Source organism: Tachypleus tridentatus, chromosome 8, assembly GCF_004210375.1.
Source record: "Tachypleus tridentatus isolate NWPU-2018 chromosome 8, ASM421037v1, whole genome shotgun sequence".
Lineage (NCBI taxonomy): Eukaryota > Metazoa > Arthropoda > Merostomata > Xiphosura > Limulidae > Tachypleus > Tachypleus tridentatus.
In genome coordinates this window covers 12,785,896-12,798,824 of record NC_134832.1, presented here as the reverse complement: position 1 = coordinate 12,798,824, position 12,929 = coordinate 12,785,896, and the positions used below count along the sequence as shown (strand labels likewise).

Below are 12,929 nucleotides of genomic sequence, written 5' to 3'. Positions count from 1 at the left end.
GCTAGAAGAAAATTAAAAACTTAACTATATTCCTCTTTTTCATTGGTTTATATGAAAAATGTGTAAACAGCATGAAATAAACAGTTTTAAGAAATCAAATAATATGAATGAAATCGTACACATCAGACTGCCTAAAAACCAATTAGAGAATGGAAATGCAATTTACATCATTCTTTATAAATGTATACTTCCAACACTTAGGAGAAACAAAAAATGCTAACAAAAGTCAGAATTCAGGAGCATAATAGAGAGACAAGATATAATGCTTATCTATTTGCAGTAGCTCATCATGGTTGACAAGAATGTACAGTAATTTGTAGTAATACCAAAATAATATGTTAATCAATAATCAGAAAAAAAAGATGAAGCTTCCTACATCCACCTAGCTGATAACATAACCAACAAACCTAAAATTGAAGTCAGCAAAATCTGCATACTTTCTGGAAAAAGAAGAAAATAATTTAAAGTAAACTTGTTAATTAAGGTCCTAATGGGGAGAGAGCCCACATGAGTGTATAATACTGTGCAGCTTCTCTGTCAAGAAGACCTTTCCACTACCACCACATATATAGTCCTTCTAAAGACTTCCCTGAAGGCAAGAGTAGATTGACAGTTGAAACATAAGATTAGGAAGTAATTCCTAGTAATTAAAAAATAATTCATGATTTATTCTTAATTAAACTCAGGTGATCATTTACTGTTAATTGTGATATAATAATTATAACATAGCGTAATGTTTAGGGACGACAAGGGACCTATTAGTCCATCTTGGCTGTCTTATCCTCTAACCCAAATTAAAACTACTAAAAAAAGTTTCAAGCTAGCCCTTATCATTCATATATATCTATCAATCTTCCTTTTAAACTCACTCAAATTTACTGCCTTCATAACATCCATAGGCCAACCACCCTCCTTCAAAAATAAAATTGTCTTAACTGAATACAGCTTCTACCTTGCCTAAATCTGTATTTGTGTCCACTGGGTTATAATGCATACTGTTAAGTATGAAAATGTTGATGCATCACCATTATCAGTTCCTTTTATAATCTCAAACCTTTCAGTCAGATCCCTTCTATCTCTTCATTTTTTAAGAGAAAAATTTATAGATCTTAGTCTCTTCTCATATGACAAACCCCTTCATCCCAGGCACCATTCTACTAGGTTTTCTCTGAACTCTTTCAAACAGTTCAGTGTTTTTCTAAAATAAGTAACTAAAGATTGAACACAATACCCCAAATATGGCCTAACCAGTAATCTATACAATGAAGTTACATCATAATTAAAATTATGATAATCCATATGTAATATCTTGCACTTATAATTAATACCCATCTGACCAACTCACTAAATGATCTAAATCCTTTTGTAAAGCAACAGTATCCCCTTCATAGCTAGCAACACCCAAAACCTTGATATCATCAGTAAATTTAAGTAATTTATTGACCTTTCCTTCATCTACATCATTAATATAAATCAAAAAGAGCAATGATCATAAGACTGAGCCTTGAATTACACTACATGCAACATTAATCCAGTTTGACTGAACTTCATTTATAACAACCCTCATTTTTTTTCCATCAAGCCACTCTTTTTATCTACTTAGGTAATCTATCCTCCACACCTAAAGAGATAAGTTTCTTTACAAGCCTCTTATGTGGCACTTTGTCAGTTGCTTTCTGAAAATCCAGATATGCCAAATCTACACCCTTACCTTTGTCTACATATGCATTAACATTTTCAAATCATGTAAAAATATTTGTAAGGTAAGATTTTCCCTTAGTGAAACCATGTTGACTATCTGATAAAATTCTAAACTTTTTGTAAATGACTTTGCAAAATATCTTTTATCAGACTTTCCAAAACTTTTCTCACAACTGATATAAGACTAATAGGCCAATAATTGCTGGAAAAACTTCTATAGATTACTTTCCTTGAAAATAGGAGTTACAATGGATTATTTTTCCAACCTGTTTGTACTTTTCCACTATTTGGGGACTTGCAAAAAAAATTGTGGCAAGTTCTCACATATCCAGTCCTTGACCTCCTTTAAAACCCTTGAGAAAATATCAGGCTCAGGGATCTTATCATTCTTTAAACTTCCCAATTTTAACAAGCTAAGAATTTATGCAGTTGTGTTGTTCAGCATTGTTTTCACCTATCAGCTGTTCAAGATGAGGAATACTGCTTAAGACTTTATCAGTAAAAACTTAAGAAAACAGCAGAATTTAATAGCCTAGCCATTTCATAACAATCAGATACAAGCTTACCTTTCTCATTCCTCAAGGGTTCTATCCCCATCCTAACATTTTGTTTTCCTCCATTGTTGTTAAAAAGTTCTTACTGCTAATATTTGTTTTCAACCAAAAATTTTTTTCATACATTCTTTTGGATGTCCTAATTTCCTGTTTAACCAGCATTCTTAATCTTCTAGAACCTTTTAAACCTTCTATAATAACAATCAATTGAAATTCCTTAAATTTGTGATGATTTTCTTTAATTTTATCTCTTATACCCTTTGTGAGCCAACCTGGTTGTTAACTTGTATTTATTCTTTGCTTTCTGTAAGAAATATATTTGTTTTGAATACTAGAAAATATTTCTTTAAAAATTTTCTACATTTCCTCAGTGTCTCAAATAACTTAGTTTCCCAATTTACAACAGATTCTTGTTGCATCCATTTAAAATTTTCTTTTTTGCAATTTGAAATCAAAATATCATTATTCCTGATTTCTATATTCAGCAAAACATCAAGCCTAATACAACAATGATCACTTGTGCCTTGGAGTTTCCCAATTTCCACTTTTTCAACAACATCTGTATTATAAATTAACAATAAATATAAAATAACATTATTTGTAATAGGTTCCTTGACCAATTGGTGAGGAAATCCATCTTGAACAGTTTTCAGAAATTTTTCTTCTCTGATTTGACTCCAGCATTTCCCAATCAATATGTCTGAAATTAAAATCACCCATAATTATTACTTCATTAGCAGCTGAAATCTTTATTTCATTGTAAAGTTTCAATTTCATCAGTTTAATCTGTTGATCTGTAGCAAATTACTACTAAGTGCTTTTTCCCTTGATATTCAATAATAGAAACCCAAATAGATTTATAATCTCCTTGCTGTTATCCTTAATATCCTCAACTTCAATACTATACTTTATGGAAGAGCCACTCTTCCTCCTATCTTTACTACTTTTTTAAATAATCTATAACCATTTATTTCAAATAATTTCTGTTGTCAAAATCATCTACACTTAACTATATTTTAGTTGTTCCTGTCATATCAAAATATTCTATTCTTAGCAGTGTCCTAAAGTTTCCTGTTTTATTTCTTGTACTTCTAGCTTTACAATTGTAATAATTAAGCCTATTCTTATAACTACTTTTATACTGACTTCCTGTGCTAAACTTTCCTTGACATCTCAGTTTTGTTTCATTTAGTTTATCTGAATTTAATTTTTATTTAGTCTTAGTTTAAATCTTACCTTACAGCTGAGTTAATAGCCCTTGCAAACATGCCAGACTCTTTCCTACTTAAGTTTAAAATTATCTATTCCAAAAAGTTCACTTTTCCTGCTGAACTGATCCCACAAGTCCAACCAACTAACCTGCTTTTTCTTTCATATTAATTTCAGCCTAGTGACTTGCTCAACATTTTATCTCTACAATTAAATTTTGACAATATCCCTGACACAATCAACTTGTGGTCTTTAAATGCTTTTATCAACCCCTAATACTTATTAATTAGCTCCTCTGATATATTTTTCCTTATTTTATTAGTCCCTACATGCCTAACAAAGATTGCATCATTCCTGGACCCCTTTATTATAGTTTTGTCAGTTATGTCTTCCACCTGTGCTCCAAGGTAATATAATCTCTCTTCTCCCTTTTTATCCCACAGACTATTCTATCCACATGCTGTATCAAAAAATCACCTATAACTATAACCTCTTTATGTTCATAATCCATATCCTTCTCTGTTTATTTTGTTTTCCCTCCCTCGTATAGTTCCTTGTCTACATAAGCCAAGGGCTGAAATCTGTTGCTCAATAAAATACATTTTTTTACAGTTAAGTTCTTTACTTTTAACTCTAATCTCATTGTTAATCTTAGCTAATGCTTCCCTTGCATGTAAAAGCTTAAGCTCCTCTTGAAGTTCTGCTGTCATTTCCCAAAGTATATACTTCTCTTTATCTATTTCCTCAACTTTAGTTAAGATATCTCTAACCTGCAAACTCTACATATAAATTGAATATCTTTACTTCTAACTTTCTTAAAAGTGCACTGTAGTCCAGAGTTTCCACATGAAACCCATTCTTTGCATCTATTGCACCTAACAAACTGGAAACTCTTATCCCCTAACTAGTTTAACCACTATATTATTTGTAGAGTTAAAATAAATCTGAATACTGTGATTAAATTATCTAATAATAGTGTATACCATCAGTAAGTGCTGTAATATATTATTCCTAAATTTTATTGGATTGCTCTTTTATTCAAATGTTAGATGTTTAACCTACAAATAAATGTTTATTCTTCTTATCTTTTTTAACCTTATCATAACCAATAAGCATGTATCAGTTGTTATGTGCATACTGGCATATCACATTTCAAAATTTAACTGGAAGTTATAATTTTAACCACATTTAAACACTTTATAATGTGAAAATACTTTAGAATTAATATTTTATCATTTGGTAATATTTATATTGTGCAATTTACAAAAGGGAATCAAATGTTTCAAGTTACATACTGGCACAACTTCAAAGAGTTTCTTCTAGAACTTAACCTAATTTATTGAATTTTTTAAAATAATATTTTAGCCCATTGCAAAGTAAAGGTTTATTGTGTTGCTAAAAAATATCGTCCCTTAGAAGTTTAGTAGGTCATGTTTTGTTTTTCATATAATTTTCATTGTCACCCTTTTGTGATCTCATAACATATATGGACAGTTTCTTATGAAGCTGCTATAGCAAATGTTTCACTGCAAGTGGATAGAACAGATTATAAAATACTTACATTAAGGTAGAATGAATAAAAGGATTGAGCATTATTTTATGGTTTCTCAAGTTATTGGCTATCCAGAGTTTCTGTTGGAATAAATAAAGGAATCTAGTGGGAAGTTTAGAAGGCTTAATAACATAACACAAATCTGTTAATTTTTTCATAGTTGTGTTAGATATTCTTTTCAATCCTGAAAGTTACAAAGAAATTTTTTGTTTACAAGACATTAGGTAAGATTAATTAGATTCAACAAGTATGATAAGTAATAACAAAATATTTTGACAATTCAAATCTTTATGTAAATAAATAAAAGAACTTGTTATTTTTTGTTGAAAAATAAACTATATTTCTTATTAGATATAAATTGCTTTCAACAAAATATACTTTGCAAAAACCCAATTCCTAGTGTGATCAAGCTAATGTTTATGCCATTTTAAAAGGTTAGGTCTTACATCGCAGATAAATCTTTCCAGGCTATTGCTTTGTTTTTATGATTTACAGTAAGAATCTACTACTTCATACAGCAAAGTGAAGCATTCAAAGAAATATGTTAATAATTATAACTTAGTTGACAATCAATAAACCTAAAAATGGAACTTCATAATCACAATAAAAAAATACTAATTTAAAATGAGCCCAAACCCAAGTTTCACAACTTAAAAATGACAGAAAAATTAACTAAAATTATATAAATTTCTAAGCCTAAGCTAGCTATTTATAACTGAATTTAAACTAAGTTTCATGAATTTTGTTTAGTATTTTGTGTTCGAAGGAAAAAAATAAAGGGATATTACTGACACCTCTTGTCTTGAAAGTTTTAAACAGAAATACATTTATCATTCTAAACAGTGGTGTAACCCTGTAAATGAGAAAGTTTAAAGCACACATTATGACCTTTTTAAAGTTACATTCAAAACCTAACTACATCATTATTAGTGTCAATAGAACCTCAAGTATTCATGCTTTATTGAGATATAAACAATAAAGTCACCTAGATGATGCACACACCTGATATCATTTTGTCTTTCATAAAATATCAGTAATGTTTTTCTGACATTGCTATTGGATTATCAATAACCAATAAATAGAGCAGTGTTTTCTTTACAAGGTTCCATATATTGTTTTTCTTCTGTTTGTTTGCTTTAATATTTGTGAGTACATACTTATTCTTAGATTCATTTTTTTGTTTGCTACTTTTAATGTTTGTAAGTACGTACTTAGCCTTAGTTTCATTGTTTTTGGTTTTTGTTTGTAAATACACATTTAACCTGTTTTTTGTTGGTTTTTTTTGTTTTAATGTTTGTAGGTACATATTTAGCCTAAGTTTCATTGTTTGAAATCATAATGTTCAGCTTGAGCAGCAAAACGTTTTGACATTTTTATAGCTTAACTAGGAAGTAAGTTAAAATGTAGCAATTCCAGGAAGTTATATTATTGCATAATTTACTTTTTATGTTCTAAAATGGTTGTGTGAAATAAGCTATTTTGTGGACAACTAGTATTGTCACAATTTAATGAAAAAAGGTTTAGGATAGGCCTAAGTCCAGAATAACTACTGAATTTCTTGTTTTCATTTATTGTTACAAAAGTAACTGAAATGTAAAAATTAGGCTAGATAAGAAAGCATAAATGGGGAAAACAAATTAATTAATCATGATACTCAATATCCCACATTGAAACAACCACTCTTGTAGTGGAATGTGATCATTTGTTTATACCTAGCTGTCCTGCTGTAATAAATGATTTTACTGTAATCTAAGAACTATAAATCAATAAAATTAAAATAAACCAAATATTAAAAGGCTATAGATTAATTATATATGCAGTCATTTCAGAAAAAAACAAATTATTTAATATTTGTTAACTTTTGGATTTTACTTTGCTGATTTTGTTACAGCTACTATTAAGAGATAGAAAATATACAGTTTTACTGAAAAAACTTTGCAATGTAAGCTATAAGATGAATTTTATTTTTAGCATTAAAATCAACTTTCACTTGTACTGATTCAGTGAAGGTTTTCTAAGTTCCTAAACATATCTCTAGTAAAAATACTTTATTAAACAAAATCTAATCTTCTGTGTACAACAGACTTGTAAAGTATAGTAAAAGTTTTCAACTTTTGTAAGATACACTCACTACAGTTAGAGTGATAGTTTCATGATTATGTGGGGATTAAAAATGTTTGTCAGAAAAGCCAAGCATGCACAGAGTTAAATTCATACAATATTTGAAGTTTTGTATGAACTTTGGTTTCTAATATATTCCAAAAAATGTTTTATCATCTGCTCTATAAACTGTATTGTTTATTACTCAATGGGAAAGGTAATTTTGATTATGTTCAGTGGTCTAGATGTAAACTTTTTTAATTGAACAAAAATGGTAAAGATGTCATCACCACAGTGTCATGTAATTAGATGGTTTAAAGTTTACTTTTCTCTAATAATTGATTTTCATACTAACTCAAAAACAAGTCAACCATAGCAGGCATAAGTTTGGTTCTATACTAATTCTATAAAATTTCCCTTTTTTTTATATGACAGGTAGTTAGTGAGCTATTTTCATATTGTTGATATGTATTTGAGTATTTTTTCAGTACATTCTTTTGTTTTTAATTTGAAGGACGTAAGAGAGAGTAATAAAGTCAGATATTTATGGAATTATTTAATTTATATAAATATGGGAATTTATTTTCAGCAAAATAATTAACTGCTTTTTGTAAAAACAAATTATTTTTAAATATTTGATAGAAATATCATTTGCTAATGTTATCGAGTTTGATACAATTATTATTTATAATTTTGAAGATGGTAAATATTACTTTTTTGAAAGAAAGTTCAGTAAATTAGTCTGGTGATGGGTGTCACTTTTTTCCTTTTGATATTTTTCTTGTCACAGTGGAAGTACTTTACCAAATTATATGAAATTTGAAGTTTTAGCTTAAAATATTAATAAAAACGTTAAGATATTTTGAAACTTTATTTTATTATCTGCATTTGTCACCATTTCTAAGTATAGATTATGAAAACACTGTAGGAACTAATGAAGATATATAAATGACCCAAGACTTGACCTTTCAAAATGGTATTGATATCAATATTTTTTCAGTGTCTTTGATCAAACTTATTTTATGTCTAATAGATATACTTTCTTTTCAATAAATTATATGTTTTGTTATTTATATGTTCTGTTTGAATATAACAGCTCAACAAGAATGTTCAATAAATGAGAACTTGAGTCACCAGAATATTTTGCTGTTGCCATCATATTCTTTAAAACTAATAAGGTTTATCTGATTTGTTGTCAGAGAAGAAAATACTCATAGCTTTCAAACAAATATGATGAAGAAATTTTCAGAAATGAAAAGAATGTCTGAGAAAACTGTAATAAAATTCACGTGTCTGTGATCTTCTAAACTTCTTACTACATTCCATTTTTTTATCTCTAAGAGCTGGGTCTTATTACACCACATCATTCATTCTATATTGTATGTGTATTTTGTTTTTAAAAAAGATGGAAACAAGAAGTTGTGAAAACAAGAAACTGTACTAATAAAATCAAAGAAGAAACGTACAAAAGAAACAAAATTTTTAATAAACTCTTAAGGGGCAGTAGTTTCGTAGACATTATAAAAACTATAACACTCCTTTCTGTTTATCTAGTCACATCCAAACTGTGTATAAATTAAGTTATGCCAGTTGTAAGTATTAAAAAATAAGCAAAAACATTTGCCAGTGTTATGAAAGTCTTTATTTATTTTTCTGCTGTTATGGATCTTACTTATCTATTTTTAAATTCTAAAGATTCAGTTTTAAATGCAGGCTGAGCACAAGAATCTTTCAAGTTATAACATAAAATTATGATTATGTGGGATTATATAAATGACAACTATAGTTTGGATGTCTTTTTTTTCATTTCTTATTGATGGCTTGTTTTCTATATGTGTGTTTTCTTCTGTTTCTTATTATTCAATTATCTATGTTATATAGGCTGATAAAATTGTTGCTGTGACATCGAACATTTGGGGAACTAAGTTTAAAATTCTGGGCATAGCACAATGGCTACCAACTATCCTGGGTACTATAACATATCGCACAAGTCTGCTACACTTGCAGCCTAGACAAATGACATTGGTCATCAAGGAATTGTTAGGTCCACAATCATGTGATGGTAGAGAACAAAACATTGCTATGAATGGCAATACTAGTGGTAATTTAGTCTTCTCAGAAGATGAAGATGAAGTTTTTGGTAAGTTTGAGTTATTGTGTAGTGTAAGATAAGATTAGTGTTTTCACAAAAAGAAGGATTAAATTTTTACCAGTTAATAAGAAACTTTAAAAATAATTCATGATGACAATAAACCCCCTTGAAGTAAAAATATATCTTAAAACTGCTAGTATACGTATTAAAACTTGTTACTGTGAACAACTTTTCAACCCACCTTTGAAAATCTGTAGACCTGTTGTTTAACATGTATTTAAGTATAAACAATTCAAAATGAGTAATTAAAAGTTAGTACCTGGCCATCACTTTCATTGTTATAAAAAGAAAAGAAAAAATTGTGTTCTGCACTTTTGTATTCTAAAAGTACCAAACTTAACATTGGTTATTTATACACATAAATGCATATAGGCGGTTAAAAGGTATTTATGTTGTAAATGAAATTATTTATACATTTATTATAAAAGTAAAATATCAAATTTAGTCTTAACACCTCATTTAGTATCTCTTCAACATTGATAGATATGGACACTTTGAGTTGTGAAGCCAGTGCTCCAGTTGCACCAATGACCCCACAGAGAAACCAAAGACAAAATTCTCATGCACCACAAACTGGTAACTACATTTCTACAGTGCACTTGAGTGGTGATACAGGAGAATATGTAAACTTCTTTCCTACAGAGGACTTTCTCACATTAGAGACAACATCTGAAGGCCATATACGTGTCTTAAGGCTTGCCAGTGCCCCTGAGCAACCAGTTTCTATAGGTACCCAGACAAGTTGTCAGTGCATTTCAGAACTTTCCTGTGATACTAATCATAACATTCCCTCCACCATGCCTCAGAATTCATCTCATAGTCACCATGTTTGTGGCTCATCCAACCAAGGAAAAAAGTCCAGAGGTGATGTTGTCAGTGGTTCTACTGTCCCTCTTTCACATCCAACTTTTCAAAACAGACTAACGTCTACTGTCCAACAGAGTAATAATGAGTTTGGTAATATTTCTAGTTCATATGTAAAGGACAACACATTTCCAACTAAAACAAAAATGTCAGATCTTTCAGCAAATTCTAGTGTAAACTTTGATGCTTTGCATAGAGCCGAGATTATAAATTCCACACCTAATGTTTCTGCTAATAATTCAGACTCTTCATTGAACAATGGAAGTATAGGTAAAGATAGCTTGATAATTAAAGAAAATCCATCCTCTACAGGTTCTAATGCTGATAACTTAATGGAGAGTTCAGCTTCTAGTTCCCCTTCTTCAGGCTCTGAGGAGAGACAGCTAAAAGGAAATTCAAAATTCAATCACAGTGAAAAAGGACTAGCCACTACAGAATATGGTGATGTCCTTAGCTTAGATATGAGCATTCATGGTAAAGCTAAAACTAAAGGGAATTCCAAAAATGGACTACTTCATTCTTTGCCCCTTGTTTCCAAAGCTGAAAGTGAAGAATGTGCTAGTCCAGTTATTCTTTCTCCATCTGAGGAAGTTGTAGTAAGTGGAGGAATTGTTGATGCTATTGCTTCAGTGTCACATGTTGGTGAGTCTGTGGCTGCTGCTTCCAAGTGGCTGTCTTCTGTTTACTCCAGTAGTCAGGGACATTTACCAAGGCAGACTGAAAAAGCTGGAGATATCAAATTTATTGATGATGATACTGAGGAACCAGCTACAGATATTCATCTGGTAAGAAGCGCCCAGTCAAGTCCTGCCTCTCCAGTTCTGTTACTAGGTCATCGCAGTCGAAGCATTGGTCATCTACATACAACAGACACTCTAATAAGTAGAGATACATGGACTCGAATTTCACTAAGAGAATCTCAGGCATGCCTAAAATTTCACCCCAAACCACTGTCAAACTCTCTTGCTTATGATGCTGATAATAAACTTACCAGTGTTAGAAGTGAAATGTCATTGTCTTCAAAACAGTTTTCTGCTCTTGGAGCTCTGGAGAAACTTGCGTGCAAGTGTGACTCTTCCATGATGTGGTGCCCACTTCATTCTGAGTGCTCAAGTCCTTCAGCCTTTCACTATGACCAAGAAGCCTTTAGCTTTGATACAAACAAATGTTTAAACAGGGTTGCATATCCATCTCAGGGAGAAGAGACATTTGGTGCACCATTATCTCTTCCTCCAATAACACAAATTGGTGAGCATCGAGGTAGCTTACCACAGGCAGTTCTGATAGATAATCAGGTTTCTTCTTCACCCACCAGCAAGAGTATCCCTTCCTCTCCCATAATGAGACATCGAGCTCAGTCACAGCGGAAAGGTCTTCTGTCTGGTCCTCTCTTACTAAGAAAGACAAGAAAAGAGCATTCTGTGGAAAGCTCAGAAGATGAAGGAGCTCAGAGTGGTGAGGAATTCAGTGGAGAAGGTTTTAAAGACCTTCAGAGTCTTCAAAAAGCCTACATTCGTAAAAAGGTAATAATTTTATTTTATCAGTGAAGAAGCACATGAAAGTACAGGTCAAAATGAAAATTTTATGAATACTACCAAGTTGTATATCACTTTTACATTGAAGTGTGCAATTAATACTAAATTTGAGTACATGATGCTCTGGTAGAAACAGGCATAATGTGTGTATTGTATAAACATTTGTCATGTGCTTGCTATCATTGAGTGAAATGTACAACAGAGTACATAAGTTACCATGTGATAGAAGCATGCAATGTTTTTTAGATTGTAGATATGTGAAATTCACTTTTCCAGTACTGTACATGATGTTTGCTCACATAAATAGCTATTCTCATTCAGTGCCATCTTCTATATGCAAAATGTTTTTTTTCACATCCCACAAGCCTTTTACCTCCTTTCAGTTGGAACTGATTCCATTGAATTTCTGATGCAATTATCATGCAACAACCCTCCACCAATAAAAGTGCTACATACTCTCTTCACAAGTGTGACTATCTTTATAAAAGTCTACAAAACAAGATTTTGTGGTCACCCATTGCACTGTCTTAGGTGTTGTCAATCTTCCAGACACTCTGTTGCATTTTTCTCTACATTTTCTTCTTGTTAAATTTGAGAATCCTTTTCACTTTACAGTTCCAAGCTACTGAGGTGGTGGACCATGAAAACATCCTTCTAAATGAGTTAATGAAATACAAACAAAATATAAAAATAATTATAAAGCCATGCAGTTGAGAGTAGGATGGTAGTGTTCTGCTGGTGTAGATGACATGATATATTCCAGTATGACATGCAAAAAGAAATTGGAGTGAACCATCAAAATTATAGTTAACCCCTTTGATTGGGTTCCCTCATCCTATCTTCATGTGAATGTATTACAGATCTCTATATTCCTCCCTCATTTATATTTCATCAGTGTTATGAGTCATGGTGGAGGACTTTTAGATTATTGTAATTCTACCCCTTCTGCTATCCAGCAATATTTATTATTCTAAGGATGTTACTGTGCTTGGGACAGTTATGGGCAATTTCACTTTTGAAAGAGATGGCTTACATCATGTAGATATTTTTAATACTGAATGTCAGGTTCCCAGATTAAGTTATCATATTCACACGTGCCCTGTCCATGAATCAGAGGGTTCTAGATTCCCTCTGTTCTAATAAACTTGAAGATGTTCAAGATGGAATGATCCTATTTTAAACCCCCCACCAGTTGGTTGGGCTCTGGATTGTAGTTTACTTGCTGCCAGTATGATCCTCTTTTTCTACACCCACATGGATGG

At 31.2% G+C, this 12,929-nt stretch overlaps 1 protein-coding gene across 3 annotated transcripts in view; it reads left to right on the top strand.

Annotated features, from left to right (window-relative positions):
- LOC143258545 (tubby-related protein 4-like) overlaps positions 1-12,929 on the top strand; it is an 86,738-nt gene that overhangs the window by 64,634 nt on the left and 9,175 nt on the right. For all 3 annotated transcript variants that reach the window (XM_076517678.1, XM_076517677.1, XM_076517676.1), the window contains 2 exons: positions 8,998-9,256; positions 9,752-11,655. In XM_076517678.1, the coding sequence (XP_076373793.1) occupies positions 8,998-9,256; positions 9,752-11,655 (2,163 nt within the window). The remainder of the gene's footprint in view (positions 1-8,997; positions 9,257-9,751; positions 11,656-12,929) is intronic.